The sequence below is a fragment of the Capsella rubella genome, unplaced genomic scaffold (genome assembly GCF_000375325.1).
Source record: "Capsella rubella cultivar Monte Gargano unplaced genomic scaffold, Caprub1_0 scaffold_8, whole genome shotgun sequence".
In the NCBI taxonomy this organism is placed as follows: Eukaryota; Viridiplantae; Streptophyta; class Magnoliopsida; order Brassicales; family Brassicaceae; genus Capsella; species Capsella rubella.
The window spans coordinates 1229942-1246650 of NW_006238916.1; the positions used below are offsets into that span (position 1 = coordinate 1229942).

Sequence of the window (16709 nt, forward strand, 5' to 3'; positions counted from 1 at the left end):
AAAATTGATAGGTCGCGCGATTCAGACGCTTGAAACCGAAATTCCAAACTAACCGACTGAACCGAAATGTACCAAATTTCACAAAAACTATACCCAAAAAAAAATCTTGTTAAAAATAAAAAATCAAATCAAAGGTTTTAATTCCAAAAATAAATCGATTTAATTGGACAAAGTCATAGGGCTTATGGAACCGGCCTGAAATTTGCATCATCTAATCCGAACCAAATCTTTTTCATCACATCTTTTGTCCAAACCAAACAAACCGAGCCGACTTCAAAACCAGGCTTAGAAACGCAAACGCAATCGCAAACGCAAACGCAAAATCAAAAAAAGGAAAAAAGATTATTTATAATAAAAACCCTATTTAGCCGTTTTTGTATTTTTACCCGTTTGTTTTTCTATAGCCGTCGTCGTCTCTTAAACCCTTGGCTGTAAAATCAACACTCCTCATCGACTTCCGTCGCCGGTATTTTCTTCCGTTCAGTACTCCGGGGAGAATTTCCGAAACTGTATCTGCCTCCCAACTGCACCGATCCCAAGCTTAAGTCTCTTCTTCGAATCACACGAAATCCCTCGTCTCTTCTTCGGGAGTCTCGTAGGTCCAATTCTCTTACTCTTTCTTCTCTGTATATCACAATCTTGTGATTATGCTGTGTATTGTGTTTTTGGAGAAGAGACGATCTAATCATGGAACTGATTGTATTACTCTTATGGATTTTCAGATAACTGAAAAGCTTAATTGCAAGTTAAAATAGTGATGGGACTCGATCAAGAAGACCTAGAGTATGTTTTTCTTAGTTAGAATCTTGGATTCGTTCATGGATTCTTCATTGGTTTTAGATTTTAATTGGACTAGGTCATGTGGTTCTTCTAATGTTACTCTTTCTATTGAAACAGTTCGACCAATGATGACAATTTCATTAACAAGGAAAAGCTTTCAGCTCCTATCAAATCTACAGCAGATAAATTCCAGCTCGTTCCAGAGTTCTTGAAGGTAGACACAGAACCCAAAATCTTCATATTTTTTTTGCGTTAGACTAATAGCGGAAACTATGCGATTGGGTTTGTTTCTTTGATACTTGGAATATTTGTAATTTTGATAGCAAAGGTAATTCATAGTTGACTTGAGTAATTGTCTCGTTGTGTAGGTGAGAGGACTTGTGAAGCAACACCTGGATTCGTTCAATTACTTGATCAATGTCGGGATCAAAAAGATTGTTAAGGCAAATTGTCTTATTACATCCACAGCAGACCCGTCAATCTACCTAAGGTCAAACTTTTTAATCACTATTTCTTCTTAAATCTGACCTCCCCTAATGTATGAATATTGATGCTTTGTTTTATAATAACTAGACATTTCTACTGTTTCCAAAACTTACCTTTCTAGCCATATTTTAATGCAGGTTTAAGGCCGTCAGAGTTGGTGAACCTTCAATTTTAAACATTAATATGGCGGAACAAATTAATCCACACATGTGCCGATTAGCAGACATGACGTAAAGGCTTCTTTTATTCATCATGTTTTTATTGTTTGATGTTTGAGCATATGTTGTTGTTAACTTGTTATGCATTCTTCTACATCACCAGTAACTTTCTTTTTTTATTCGCTGTGGTATATGCATTATAACTTCTTGTTTTAATTATCAGGTATGCTGCTCCAATACATGTCAATATAGAATATGTTCATGGAAGTCATGGAGAGAAGCAAACAAGTGCAAAGGTAAATGAAAAATAAAATGTATAATACATAATGCTACTTATCATAAAACTCAGGCTGAATATGCTGTTTCTTTATTTCAGAATAACGTACTTATCGGAAGGATGCCTATTATGTTGCGGAGTTGCCGCTGTGTATTAAATGGAAAAGATGAAGATGAACTTGCAAGATTGGGTTTGTATTTTACCCCTATTTTAAGCATTACATCTTCTTGTTCATCATACTTATTGTATTTCATTTGGAGTCTAGGTGAATGCCCTCTTGATCCTGGAGGATACTTCGTCATCAAAGGAACTGAGAAGGTGTGATATTTATATATAATTTTTCGTACAGCTATCTGATGGAGTCTATACTAATAGTCCGCACTTTGACTTTGTGGATATATGTTGGTGTTGATGTTCATTTCAGGTGTTGTTGATACAAGAACAACTTTCGAAGAACAGGATTATTATTGATTCTGATAAAAAAGGGAAGTAAGTGATCTATTACAGTGGTTTAGTCTCTGTAGTGTTGATGGCAAGCATCCCATGTACATTAATTGTCAAGCTAGATCATTTCATCATGCTTCAGCAGTGTTTTTCCATTGTTGACCCACCCACTATCCGATTATCAATATAACTATTTGCTGACTCTCTTTCTTTTGCTGCTTATTTTCAGCATAAATGCATCCGTTACAAGCAGTACTGAAATGACGAAAAGCAAAACAGTTATTCAGATGGAAAAGGAGAGGATATATTTATTTCTTCATCAATTTGTAAAAAAGGTGTAGATACATTATCATGTTCTCCAATTTAACTGTAGATCTTCCAGCATTGGGTTATATTGGCTGAGCATGTGATTTTCTCATAGATTCCAATAATAATTGTCCTAAAAGCTATGGGAATGGAGAGCGACCAAGAGATTGTACAAATGGTTGGAAGGGATCCCCGTTTTAGCGCATCACTCTTGCCTTCTATTGAGGCAAGTATTATAGCTCCCTGTTTTTTATCTTTTGTCTAATTTATGGTATTTTCGTAAGAATGCTGGTGTTTGAGTGAATCTTTCAGTTTATAAGGATACTGGTCTAGAAGCAGCTGTAGTTTCAGTTTATGGTGTTTGTAGTTTATATGAATTTTTGGATCTCATTTATTGGCATAAGTAAACTACGGAGCAGTGATCCTTGTGGTTGATTGTTTTGTTCTCACAGTTTAGCTAGGAAGTTAAATGTCTAATTTTAGACTCAACTCCCAATACTGACGTGTTACCAATAAAGAAGTCATAATACATAAATAATTATAATTTAAATCTAATATCATGCATACTGATAAAGTCTGATGCACTTGTGACTGTGAGCAACGTGGTCGGTTGATGATGCTTAAAGATATAAAAGCCACTGCTATGGCTCTTAGAATGGAAGGTTTTAATTTGACATTATAGGTGATGTGTGAATATCATTTACCCGTGGCTCTAAAAGAAAACCTACTATATAAAACCAATGTCTTTGCTAGTCCTTTCTTATTCTTCCACGCCATTTTGTTCATCCTGTGGGTTCTGACGAGCCTTGATCTCTGAGCATCATATTTATTTCTCAAATGCTTATTTAATTTCAGGAGTGTGTTAGTGAAGGTGTGAATACACAAAAACAAGCACTGGACTATCTCGAGGCAAAGGTGCAGTGTTTTAGTTATCTTACAGAGTCATTTAATAGTTTTTCTATTCGATGATTCTAGTGTATACATGTAGTCTACTTATAAATTGTCTAAAACCCAAAAGAAGATATTACTGCCCTGTTGAAACAAGAGCTCTTTCTAGTTTTAAAAAGACCATGGTTCATATCTCAATGGAAGTCTGTCATACACTTTTGAAATCTGTCATAGTTTTAAAATAACCTTTTGAATTTGCTGAATGAAAATCTGTCATACACTTTCTAGTGGTATAATTTGCTCCTTACACCTCATTCTGTGATGTATCAAGAGTTGTTGTTTATTTCCATGTTATTGTTGTTGTTTTTCCGTTGAGGAATATATCTTGAATTTTGTCAATTTGCAGCAAGATATATGTGACGTTCTTTTATATGTTTATCACTGCAGGTGAAAAAAACATCATACGGTCCTCCACTTCAAAAGGTTTTTGTTTGTTCTTTATTTCACTATTACTGTCTCGAGTTCAACTTACAGATGGGTAATATGTTTTTGGCCTGCAAATTTGAATATGAAAGTGTTCTTGCTAAGTGAAAGTTCTGCATTGTGTACTTACATGATTTACTAGGACGGAAGAGCTCTATACATCCTCAGAGATTTATTCCTTGCACACGTTCCTGTAAGTATCTTAATTTCTTTTGGTGCTTTATAATTTTGCTTTGCTTACTGCTATGTTCTTCTCCTTAAGGTGCGTGACAACAATTTTCGTCAAAAATGTTTCTATGTTGGCGTGATGTTGAGACGAATGATTGAAGCAATGTTAAACAAAGATGCGATGGATGACAAGGTAATATGGAATAGTTTTTTTGTTCTTGTGAAATATATTTTAAGTCTGGTTATTTTCTATTAGAATTTTTGCTTTATGACATGTTAGATACTTAGATTAACCGAGATTAGCCGGTTGAAAAATCGGAGGGACATGCTGAAATGGCCTACAAAATGTCTAGGCCGTGTCTTAGAGGAGTATTTAAGACTTCAACTCATTATGATGGCTAAGTTGTTAGTCAATGACCTGGGATGAGTAAAGAAAATGATCTGAGATGAACCAAGGATGATCTGTAGATAAATCTTATTGATTGTTTCTCCAATGTGCGTCTTCTTGTAGGATTATGTTGGTAACAAGCGGTTGGAGTTATCTGGACAACTAATATCTCTTCTCTTTGAGGTGTCGTCCCCAAGCATAGTACTTTTTCTTCCAATTTACTTGTAAGATTTTGTCTAGTCCTTACTATTATTTCCATCCCTCTCTCTGCTGCAGGATTTGTTTAAAACGATGATCACTGAGGCGATTAAAAAAGTAGATGTTATTCTGACAAAACAAAACCGGGCTAGCCGATTCGATTTCTCCCAGGTAAGTGTAGAAATATATTGCCCTGCTGGTTCAGGTCCTGCATTCAATTTTCTTAACCCGAACAACATATATCTTTAGACACCTCCTATCAGTTGGAATTGTAAATGATCTTCAGTCAAAATAAAATGAAAGATTCAGATTGTTGAGATTGTTTTGTTTTTTTGTATTTCACTATGTTTTCTAATTTAATCAAAAAATTATTTCTGTTTGCAATGAGCTCATTATTAGGTAGGTGTTATTATGCCGATTACTACTTACTTGAATTGTTATGATTAATTGTATTTGCTTCTGTAGCTTTTGCCTTGTAATAATATTCCCTTAAGAGTAGATATTCAGAAATAGTTACTGATAGTCAAAAATCTGATAGTAAAACTTTACTTTTCTTTTGTGATGTGCTCATCGTAGTGTCTTTCTGGAGATATTATTTCTCTTGGACTAGAAAGAACCCTTTCAACTGGAAACTTCGATATTAAAAGGTTCAGAATGCATAGAAAAGGCATGACACAGGTCAGTCCCACTCTCTCTATATACATCTGTGTGTATGTCTTGAGCCTCCTTCATGCTACATCATTCTCAAAGAAATCTTTTCATATAGGTCTTAACAAGGTTATCTTTTATTGGAAGTTTGGGGTTTATCACAAAAATTTCGCCACAGTTTGAAAAGTCCAGAAAAGTAAGTGGGCCTCGATCTTTGCAACCCAGCCAGGTAATGATACTTTCTTTATCAGCCTGCTATAAAAAAAACCTACTCCTTTTATTTGAAGTATCATTTAATCTGATTTTTGGTATTGTGATTCTGCAAGTGGGGCATGCTCTGCCCGTGTGATACCCCTGAAGGTGAATCTTGTGGGCTTGTTAAGAACTTGGCTTTAATGACTCATGTCACAACGGATGAAGAGGAAGGCCCATTGGTTGCTATGGTATGGGTTTGCTTATTTTGCACATGCAGTCAATTTATTCACATGAATCGTCTTTGCTATGGATTTGAGAAGGATACCACCGGAACCACACTATACTTCTCATTATCTTCTGCTAGAATTGATTCTTTGTCAGTTTGTACTGAATCTGTGTGTTTTGAATTAATTTTCTGGAAACAGTGCTACAAATTGGGTGTTACAGATCTGGAAGTATTGTCAGCAGAGGAGCTACATACTCCAGACTCATTTTTGGTCATATTGAATGGGCTAATACTTGGCAAACATAGAAGGCCACAGGTACGTATATAAAGACACAAATCTTCAACAAGTACAATACACATATTTACACCTCTTCATGAATTGCTATTGTTTCAGTACTTCGCCAATTCGCTTAGAAGGCTGCGTAGAGCTGGAAAAATTGGTGAGTTCGTCAGTGTGTTCACAAACGAAAAGCAGGTATTTCATCGATCATATTTTTGGGTATATAGGTTTTGCATTGGGCACCTTATAGCTTCTGTTCATTCATCCATCAAGCAAAAACCCAATTCATCTATTTGGTTATGTTCATGTACCGTTTAAGCTTTATATTTGGTAATGTGGATTGATATAAGTAGAAATGAGTTGAAAATAGTTTGTTGAAGCTACATTAATTAATTTTTTAGAGTCTCGGTAGCCTCCCTTTTGATGATTTTGGAGTAGAAATACAGCAAAGGATGCCAATTATTAAACCTACAAATTTGTAGATGGTTTGCTGACAAAGGATGAAGAAAGCGATTGTTTACTTAATTCCTGCCATATTTTTTTTTATTTTTTTTTTGAATTTTCAAATCTCAACCGAGACTGACTCCAAAGAGAAAATATTTATCAGCATTGTGTTTACGTTGCTTCTGATGGTGGGCGGGTGTGTCGTCCACTTGTGATAGCCGATAAAGGAATATCAAGAGTTAAACAACACCACATGAAGGAATTACAGGTACATGTGCTATATCTTTCCAAATTTATGCATACTTGTCTTATGGTGTGATTTAAATACATTGGCTGACTGATTTGTACATTTTTGAAGGATGGGGTTCGCACTTTTGATGACTTTATTCGTGACGGTTTGATCGAGTATCTTGATGTCAATGAGGAAAATAATGCATTGGTTCATCTCTGTCTCCATATTAGATGTATTCTATTTTATTGTACTGTAGACAGTCTAGAATGATAAACTGCTCTTTTTCCTTGTTTTAAGATCGCTTTATATGAAAGTGATGCCACTACGGAGTTGGATGAAGGAGGAGAAGCTGCTAAGATAAGGGCAGACACAACCCACATTGAGATTGAACCTTTCACCATCTTAGGTGTTGTGGCTGGTCTTATCCCCTACCCTCACCATAATCAGTCACCTAGAAATACATATCAGGTATGCTATTCTAGACAATCTGACACAAGCAGCTGTAACTTCTGTTAGTTTGCATTTCGTTATTAGTGCTGTTACATTGTGTGCAGTGTGCTATGGGGAAACAAGCTATGGGGAACATTGCTTACAACCAGGCAAGTCCATATATGCCTTTCATGTCCATTTATTGACGCAAAATTCCTGCTGCTTTCTAATTTTGGTGTGACTATATTATTTTTGCCTGTTATACCATCTCAGGTTTGCTTAATTATGTTGGTTATGTGAAGTCTAAATACTTAAATGCTTGTATTTTCTCCATTGCATCGTGTTTTTGTATATCTTGCTCTCTCTCCGATGCTGACTTTACTTTTTATTATCTTTGTATTTAGCTAAACCGGATGGACACATTGCTTTACTTATTGGTGTATCCTCAACGACCCCTGTTGACCACAAGGACAATTGAATTGGTAAGTTTCTTTGCTCTAATAGGAATGTGATAATATGGAACTAATAAATTATGTTTGTAAACAGGTTGGCTACGATAAACTTGGAGCAGGTCAAAACGCAACAGTTGCTGTTATGAGTTATAGTGGATACGACATAGAAGATGCAATAGTGATGAACAAATCTTCCTTGGATCGTGGTTTTGGCCGCTGCATTGTTATGAAAAAGTATGTAATGGATTTTTCTTTGAGGCAAAGTCATTTTCTTTGAAAATTCGTCGCTTACATTCAACTAATGCTTCTTGTGTTATGTTGTGCTGTCTTGTGAAACAGAATTGTTGCTACAAGCCAGAAGTACGACAACAATACACAAGACAGGATACTCAGGCCACAAAGAACAGGCCCAGATGCAGAAAAGATGCAGGTAGAACATTTTGTCCGCATATGATGACATATTTTTAGGATTGCATCTTTGGGAGTTATTGCTGTTGCAAATGCTAATTCTTTCTGGCCATTTTAGATGCTGTGGAAACAGTCCTAAGTAATCCATTGAGAACAAAATACATTTTCAATTGCTATGTCTTATAGGAGGGAGAACACACAATATGGTTGTTGCTTCTTTAAAATTTGACGACTTTATGTTTCTCAAAATAGACCTCCATTAACAAAATTATGACTCCTATTCTCTTTGTTCCCTTTTGTTGTTTATTTTTTATTTATTTGACTGTGCCCTTTCCCTCTGCAGCTCTGCTAATTCATGTTGAATACGTTTTCATGTTAATCATTTTTTTTTCTTTTTAAGATACTGGATAATGATGGAATTGCTTCCCCAGGGGAAATTATCAGACCCAATGATGTTTATATAAATAAACAAAGCCCAGTCGACACAAAAAATAAGATGACAACTCAGCTATCTGATAGGTATCCAACTAACTTTTCAAATTATATGATCATAATTGTGTCTTAAAACTGTAATCACAAATGTACAATTCGTTGTGTACTTTCAGTCAATACCGACCGGCCAGAGAATATTTCAAAGGTCCTGAAGGGGAGACGCAAGTGGTCGATAGAGTTGCTCTCTGTTCTAATAAGCATGACCACTTATGCATCAAATATATCATACGACATACTCGTCGACCAGAGGTGAGATTTTTTTTAATGCTTCTAGCCCTAGGCATCATGTTCTACAGTGTTATTCATGTCTTGGTCTGGCGTTTTTTTAGCTTGGCGACAAATTCAGCAGTAGGCATGGGCAGAAAGGTGTATGTGGTACAATTATTCAGCAAGAAGATTTTCCATTTTCTGAGCTTGGAATTTGTCCTGATTTGATCATGAATCCTCATGGGTTTCCAAGGTTAGAAATTATTCCTTGTAAGATTTTTCTCTATTTATCCGTGCTTGTGCCTTTTTATAACGTGGAGCCAAAAAAAAAAACAAAGCATCCTTCAGTTTGTGTACAAGTGTGTGGGTGGGTGAATTTGGGGCCTTTTGTGTGGAGGTTTTGCTTCATTCGCGTTTCCGTTCAGTCCAAAACTTGCTTCATCTGAAATTCTTGATTACTTGAGATTTTGTGTTAAAACTTACGAATTTTATTAACATATTTCTTGTCACAGTCGTATGACAGTAGGTAAGATGATAGAACTCCTTGGAAGTAAGGCTGGGGTTTCTTGTGGTAGATTTCATTATGGTAGTGCTTTTGGAGAAAGAGGTGGTCATGCAGACAAGGTTGAGACTATAAGGTACCTTTTCACTCTCTCTTTCTTAACTACGAGGTTTCTTCTTCCACTTATAAACTTTTCTTTTGGTATTTAATGTCAACATATGCTCTTGTATCATTTCAGTGCGACCCTTGTAAATAAAGGATTCTCATACAGTGGGAAGGACTTGTTATACTCAGGTACTGCAACTTCACTATTATTCTGTACACATTTCGGAATGTGCAGTTACTTATAAGTTAAAATTCATTGTAGTCTCTGTTGTTAATTTCTCTACATAGTCGTTTAGGATCTCACTAAAATGACATTATCATTTGACATTTTTAATACTCGGACATACTCATTCTTATTCCAAATCTAGATAGGGTTCATGATTCTTTCTTTGTACTTCAACATGACGATCTTGAGAGTCTTGCAGGTATCAGTGGCGAGCCATTGCAAGCATACATCTTTATGGGACCAATATATTACCAGAAATTGAAACACATGGTGAGGTTCCTCTTAGCATACTTATCTTAATATCAGAGTGCAGTAGTTTCTTCAGAAAGAAAAGTAAACAGAAATCATCTTTTCTTGCATACATATGTTAAATAGGTTTTAGACAAGATGCATGCTCGAGGAAGTGGGCCACGTGTCATGATGACAAGACAGCCTACTGAAGGGAAATCTAAGAATGGAGGTTTGTGCCTCTTACTTCTCAATTTGATACATATTCTTTCTATTTATGATTTAGGATTTACATTTTCTCGTCTCCTTTTCATTGTTCTATTCATATTCTTTCGAATTATATATTTAAGTAATAGACTAGAATTTACATGTTCTTATTTCCTTTTCCTAGAGTGTTATAATTTAACGGATTAGGTTTCGTTTGTGAGACCTATCCAAACTAAAGAGAGCCTTGAGAATTCTACTCTTTGTTGTTACATGTTATTGTTCGGTTTTTCTACTTTTTCTACTATTATAATTAGGTTTTGTTTTCTGACAGGAGTTTACTGTTGTTGTTCTATTACTAATGTATCTCCAATGCTGTTACAGGTTTAAGAGTGGGAGAGATGGAACGAGATTGTCTTATTGCTTATGGGGCCAGCATGTTGATCTACGAACGGCTCATGGTTTCTAGTGATCCTTTTGAAGTTCAGGTAATTAAATCATAGTGCACTTTTTTTATCAGTGGCAAATTCTGTGAAGCAACTGCAACTCCTTGTCTCACTAATCTTGTATGAAAGAGATCATCAAACATCAAACCGGGGAATTTTTGATATCATAGATACGGTTAGAATGTCCAACTAGTTTTGATACACTTCTTAAATGCAGGTTTGCAGAGCTTGTGGTTTGTTGGGATATTACAGTTACAAGCTTAAAAAAGCATTTTGTTCAACATGTAAAAATGGAGATAACATTGCTACCATGAAACTCCCGTACGCATGCAAGCTACTATTTCAGGTAAAACCATTAATCCACTGCTCTAATTGAAAGTCTCTTTTCATAGTCCCATTTGGAGATGATTGATAATGATGATCTTTGCATACAAATTTCTTCTTAAAATCATAAGAATCACTTATGTTTTCGGTTTTCGGATTTGTCACGCTTAAAGGAACTCCATTCTTACAGTTTTCCTCTGGCTCGTGTATGTTATTTCTTAACTTGTGCTGCACATTACTTGGTTACAGGAACTCCAGTCGATGAATGTTGTTCCACGTCTGAAACTCATAGAGGCTTGATGAGACTTCGATTGCTTTTGGATCATATTTGTTTTGTTCTCATGTGCTGTTCTCATTGGGGAAAAATGCAAAAGAGAAATCTTTTTTGACATCTTCTGTAGTAATAATGATCGTAACTAATGTAAAAACTGAGACGTTTATGTGAATGATTCTAAAATTCTTAAAATGATTGGATATAAAGGTCCAAATAATTTTTTATTAAACAAAATTTTAGCAATTTCTATTTCGTCATGTTCATTTCGCAAAATGTTGTTCATTTTGTAATCGCGCGACTGGTTGTCACACGAACAGCCCGATAATCTACTAACAATGAGTATTTACTTCAAATTCATACAAACAAAAGCGAAAGATAAGCACTCTTTCTTTTTTAGGTAAAGTGCACACACTAAGTTATGATATCTAATTACAAAAGAGATTGAAATAAATCTCTTCAGATACAAATATCTTCAGATTCCACAAAGGCAGAAGTATGCTCATGATATACACTGTTGTTGTTGTTGTCAATGCAAGCAAGGTAAAGTAACAAAGACGAAGAAGAAGCAAACACAAAGTCTCGATGTTCTCTACTATGTGACTAAACCAAAAGAGATCTCTCTTAAGGTACGGAATTAAGCACAACAAGATGAACTCACTGCCGTTGCCCCTGGCCCGTTGGGGAGAACCATTCCTGTTGGGTTTTCTGCTGGCTGTACACGTGGTAGCCTTTTCGCTGTAGCGGTTTTAACAAAAGAAACAAAAAGGTTGAAAGGGATTTAGTGGTATATATAATAGTTGGAAACTGCTTCCTTGATGTAAGAATTACTCACCAATTTCGTAGAATATGTCTTTGACATTTGTTGCGGTCTTCGCTGAGGTTTCCATGAAGAAAAGGCTGTTCTCTTGAGCATATATCTCTGCCTCCTGAACAATATCAAGAACTAATTAACAACACAGCTCAGTAAAGAAAAAACTAAATCTGTGGGAATTGTAATAGAAGATTTCATAGTAACCAGTCAAATTTCACCCCAAGTGTAAGTTAACATCCTCTCCCCATACTTCAAAAATCATCTCAAAAACACTTTTGGCATTAACAAAGCAAAATCAGACAGAATAGGAAAGGAAGATTTGGTTTACCTCTGCAGACACCTTTCTTGCATCTAATAAATCAGCTTTGTTTCCAGCAAGAGCCATCACCATATTAGGGTTACCTGATCACATGAAAACAAAAACCAAATTATCATATAGCAAATAAACCACAACAACGAACATAAACTAGCTAAACCAAGTTCAGCAATTCAATACCTTGTGCCTGCAGTTCCTGGACCCATTTCTTCGCCCTCTCAAATGACGCCTGTGACAACAGATTACAAGGGTTAAGAAAACCTAACTTTTCTCCAAGACTTAAAAACGGCACTAAAGTCTACCAGGACCACCAGTGATCAGTAAGTCAATGCATTAATGAATAAAGCATGGGACTGTGAGTTTGTACTTGATTAGTAATGTCAAAGACAATAATTGCAGCAGCTGCACCCCTGTAGTACATTGGAGCCAAGCTATGGTATCGTTCCTGACCAGCTGTATCCCATATCTCAAACTTCACAGTCGCATCATTCACAGCCAATGTTTGAGAGAAGAAAGCTGCACCAATGGTCGATTCCTGTAACACAACGAGTATAATAAAGTTTAGAAATAAATAAATAAAAGTCTATCGCAAGATCAAAAGAGAAGAACACCACCACCATCCGACTAACCTGGAATTCAACGAACTGATCTTTAACAAAACGCAGAACAAGACTTGATTTTCCAGCCCCAACATCTCCAAGTAACACCTGAAGGACTTAAAAACCCAAGTTAAGCACCAAAACAAACAAAACAAAATTGTCTTCCGCTACAGATGCAAACAAAGAGACCTTATTTAACAATGACCTTAGATACTAAAATATCCACAAGCAAATCCTTATAAACCCAGCAACAAAACATGAAACAGATAAGAGAATCAAAGACTTTCACATAACAAACAATTCAATTAGAGGATAAACCAATAATTAACAGAAAAGGGTTCTTCTTCATACTAATTTAGCTGAATCGTTAGAACCCTAAAACACACATGGCTTTTAGATCGGATAATTCAATAAATCTACAACCTTTACTCCAAACCCTAGTTTTATACTGTCGAAACATGCGATTTCTTAAACGATTAGAACCTACCCTGTTCCGGATCAGAAAATTCCCAAATTTGAAACAGAACCACATCGTTAAAATCGGACGATCGACTCAAAATTCTCCGAAAGAATCACTCGAATTCACGAGGGATAAACAAAAAAAGCAAAACCCAGAAGAATAAAACTTACCAATTTGGCGTTGATGTTCTTGTTTCCAGAGGTAGCCATGATTATCGATTTATCTGATTTACAGTATTTTGAAGCTCTGCTAAAAATATAAACCAAAATTGAAGATGAAACGCGTTGACAATCGAACGACGGAGAAGAAGAGAGACCGAAGAAGCTTCCGTCAACAAACAACCAAATCTCTCTTTCTCTCTCTCGAAGAAGAAGAAGAAGAAGAAGACGAAAGCAAAAACAAAAAGGAAGAAAAACTCAAAGAAACAAATATTATACGGCTCGTGAATATGAGACGAGAGACTAATATAAATAAAGTAAAACCCCTACAACATAGTGAAATTAGGATAAACCTCTATATTTCCTAAAATACTAAAATAGACCCTAAAATAAAAATATGTTGATTGTGAACCCATACATACTAATAAAAATGTATAATTTTGTATAGCTTCATCCAAATTTAATAGACATAAAACAAGTGGATTGGATTATATTCTTTTCTATAAGATCCATGTTTAACCTTATTCCAATCCAGTATGCATTATTTCAACAGACTAAATTTGGATTCGGTTGGTTGTGGTTTGAAGTGGACAACTTGTGGAACCGAGTATAATTTCATATCAAATTATAGACTTTTAACACAAAACAAATTGACAATAAATTGATTTAGTTTATGTTTTTTTAGAATATTTAGTGATTAACAATTTATTTCGTATTCATTAGTTCAATTATAGATTTAGATTATAAAAAAAAATTATTTACATCCAAAAAATTTAGGTGGCTAATGACTAAAATTTTTCGAGCTTTTTAATTTCGGATTTGTGTCTATTTCATGAACACAATTTTTGTCAATACAAATATTATTTGTAGCAAGTGAGTGCAAAATCCTCGAAGGAGAAGTGGTTCATGGGTCAAAAGTCAAAACTGGGCATGTTGTTTAGTTTTGTCGGTCATGAAGTCGTATTGGTCGGTTTAGCGAGACTACTTTACATGTTTTGGTACCTAACTACATAATAATTAATTGGAAGATATTATAAATCAAATATGTCACTATAAACTTATTTGCTGTCAAACAAACGTATCGTTTTCTAAATACAAAAAACGTTTTTCAATTTCTGCTTATGGGTTTTATAAGTGGAACCAATTATTTATAGTTGATAACAAGAAATTCTTTATTTTGAACAAAAAAAATTGGATGAGAAAACTATAACTACCTTTATTTCTGAACTTGTATAAGTTAATATAAAAATCATATTTATTTAAGTTAGAATAGAGAGTGGAAACAAAATTGCTCTATACCTTTGTTGAAGGATAGCTACAAGATGTTAAATAAAATTATGAATGTCTATATAAATTATAATTAATAATTATAAATGTCTCTATATATTACAAACTCCAAAGAATCTCGAAAACATTAAAATAAAAAGGACTTTTAGCAAAGATAACAATTCTCATTAGTTTAAAACTTTAAATGTTTAATGCAATTATATATTGTGTGTGTGTGTGTATGCTTTAATTTGTGGTGTATAAAAATAATACAATTTTAACAGATCATATAGTTTTGTCCTTTTATACATTTCAATGTCTAAGACACCTCGTATTCCACGATGACATGTTCCTAAGTTCCATCTTCCAACTCATTCTCTATAAATGGTAAAAGTCTACAGCTCAAGACCTAATCATTCATCCAAAAGAAGACAATTAATTATTAACTCGAAAACATTACTTAATCAAAAGAGAGCTGCCCAACAAATACAAAGAGACATCGAAACATTTAAACAAAAACATAACAACAACAAACAAAAGATAACAAATTAAGAAGCCAAAACATCTCTGAAATCAAATCAAAAGAACTGATGACATTTTTCTTTTTATGAGCCTTGGTTGAGTCCATGTGAAGTAGCTTCCAAGACACAGTCCATAACTTGAAACCCTATTCTCTCTTTCTCCAAATCATACACAACCTTCACATTCTGTTGCTGAAAGCTCCCAAAGACTCCGGCTGGTCCATAATCTCCATCTTCCATGTTTTGGAACAACAAGCATTTCACCACCGAGTTGTCGCTAGGCGCGCTCATTGCGTAAAACGTGTTACCTTGCGGGAGAAGTAAGGTTGCATTGTTCAAGAAATTGAATGTTATTGAAGGAAAGACCATTGATACATCGTTCTCGAGGCTAGTGAGATTGTTGTTAGGACATGGGACTTTGTAGCAGAGATCAAAGCCTGTTCTTGATTCGGTTTCCGTGGCCCTCGGGTATGTGATGGTTGATTGGAGAGTTGTGAGGAGTTGTGAGTAGAAAGGATCGGGTAAATGTGTGTAAGTGGTGCCCGAATCGATCAGCATTCCTCCATTACCTCGTGAATCAAATTGTCTTAAGGTTAAAGGAACTTGTGTGAGAGTCATATCTGTGCCTATTGTAACTGATTCTAAACCGATGTAGTAGCTATTGGGGTATACTGGAGCATTCAACATGGGAGTAAACTGCAAAGAGTCGGTGAGATTAACCGATAAAGCAGAAGCTCCTAGTACTAATGGACTTGAGATGTTAGGGTTGTTGACAAACTTGAAAGGCAAGAAACAATGTGAAAATCCCTTTTCAAGAAAGCCTAACTGTGAAGGGAGAGAGAGTAAACCTTTTCCAAATCCAGCAATCCCAATAGGTTCATGATAAGTGGATAGTACACAACCAAAAGAGAACCTTGGGACTTCCTTGGTTCGAGCCTTCAATATATCCCTTGTTAGTATCCCAGAGACAAGACCACCTTCCCCATATGTATAAGCAAAGGAAGGACAAGGTCTTAAGCAAGTGGACTTGAGAAGCATACTCACTGAACAGCCAGCAATAGCGCAAGTGTCAAAAGGATTGTCAGAGCTATGGACCTCAGCGCAATAGGAACTAGCACAAGAGGCTCTAAAAGATGAAGATGAGTGAAGAGGAGAGAAGATTGATGATGATTTTAGATTGTTGTTCTTGAGATTATAACAATCAATGCAATCAAAACTTAGATTCCCACATGGAACCCAAGTGAGATCACTTCCTGTGTCCATATACACTTGGACTGCTTGTGTAGGTGTTCCAATGTTTAAGGTTATCAAATAACCATCTCTCACTTCTCTCAATGGCTCCATTACTACATCTAGTGACGACTCTAGTGGCTTCTTGATCCTTTCTTGGGGTTGAGATATTGGTGTGGGAAGAGAAACACTTGATTTGGTCAAGGCAAGAACAAGAAAAGAAGATGAGGAGGAACTAGGGTTCTTATGTTGGCGTGCTTGGATTATTTTGGTAGTGTTTAACAGTACTGTAATGAGTAAGAAGAGTATTTTGGTTTCCATCACTTGTAAGTAGTGAATAAGAAAAGAAATGTAGTGAAAAGGTTTGATTTTGTATATGGTTTCTGTGAAGTTCAGTTTTGGTATTTATAGAGAAGAATTAGGGTTCTTAAAACCCTATTAAAATAGTTT

General features: G+C 35.4%; 3 protein-coding genes across 5 annotated transcripts; 1 reads left to right on the forward strand and 2 right to left on the reverse strand.

Annotated features, from left to right (window-relative positions):
- The first annotated feature begins 364 nt into the window (after positions 1-364).
- LOC17877029 (DNA-directed RNA polymerase III subunit 2) lies at positions 365-11141 on the forward strand. 3 transcript variants are annotated; one of them, XM_006279850.2, is made up of 39 exons: positions 384-599; positions 723-783; positions 898-994; positions 1149-1270; positions 1404-1496; positions 1648-1720; positions 1801-1891; positions 1967-2019; positions 2126-2190; positions 2375-2480; positions 2567-2677; positions 3307-3366; positions 3787-3822; positions 3965-4015; positions 4085-4183; positions 4502-4561; positions 4655-4747; positions 5153-5254; positions 5343-5453; positions 5551-5667; positions 5845-5961; positions 6040-6120; positions 6533-6637; positions 6728-6808; positions 6899-7069; positions 7156-7200; positions 7435-7512; positions 7577-7716; positions 7822-7912; positions 8291-8409; positions 8496-8631; positions 8712-8842; positions 9102-9227; positions 9330-9385; positions 9622-9692; positions 9798-9882; positions 10239-10342; positions 10518-10646; positions 10874-11141. In XM_006279850.2, the coding sequence occupies exons 2-39, from the start codon at positions 758-760 to the stop codon at positions 10922-10924; spliced, it is 3483 nt and encodes a 1160-aa protein (XP_006279912.1). In that variant the 5' UTR covers positions 384-599; positions 723-757; the 3' UTR covers positions 10925-11141. The 3 variants fall into 3 exon arrangements, 2 of the variants coding, with proteins under 2 accessions (XP_006279912.1, XP_023635781.1); XM_023780013.1 differs by having other exon boundaries at positions 384-595; XR_002833197.1 differs by lacking the exons at positions 8712-8842; positions 9102-9227; positions 9330-9385; ... (3 more) ...; positions 10518-10646; positions 10874-11141 and having other exon boundaries at positions 365-599; positions 8322-8409; positions 8496-8593.
- Positions 11142-11262: 121 nt separating this feature from the next.
- Positions 11263-13506, reverse strand: LOC17877175 (ras-related protein RABF2a). Its single transcript, XM_006281067.2, has 7 exons — positions 13255-13506; positions 12655-12732; positions 12393-12560; positions 12206-12254; positions 12038-12111; positions 11731-11824; positions 11263-11633 (listed from the first exon to the last, which is right to left on the reverse strand). Exons 1-7 carry the CDS (start codon positions 13291-13293, stop codon positions 11533-11535), a joined length of 603 nt encoding a protein of 200 aa, XP_006281129.1. The 5' UTR covers positions 13294-13506; the 3' UTR covers positions 11263-11532.
- Positions 13507-15113: 1607 nt separating this feature from the next.
- On the reverse strand, positions 15114-16580 carry LOC17877204 (probable aspartyl protease At4g16563). The gene has a single exon (XM_006281374.1). The coding sequence runs from the start codon at positions 16578-16580 to the stop codon at positions 15114-15116; it is 1467 nt and encodes a 488-aa protein (XP_006281436.1).
- Positions 16581-16709: the final 129 nt, after the last annotated feature.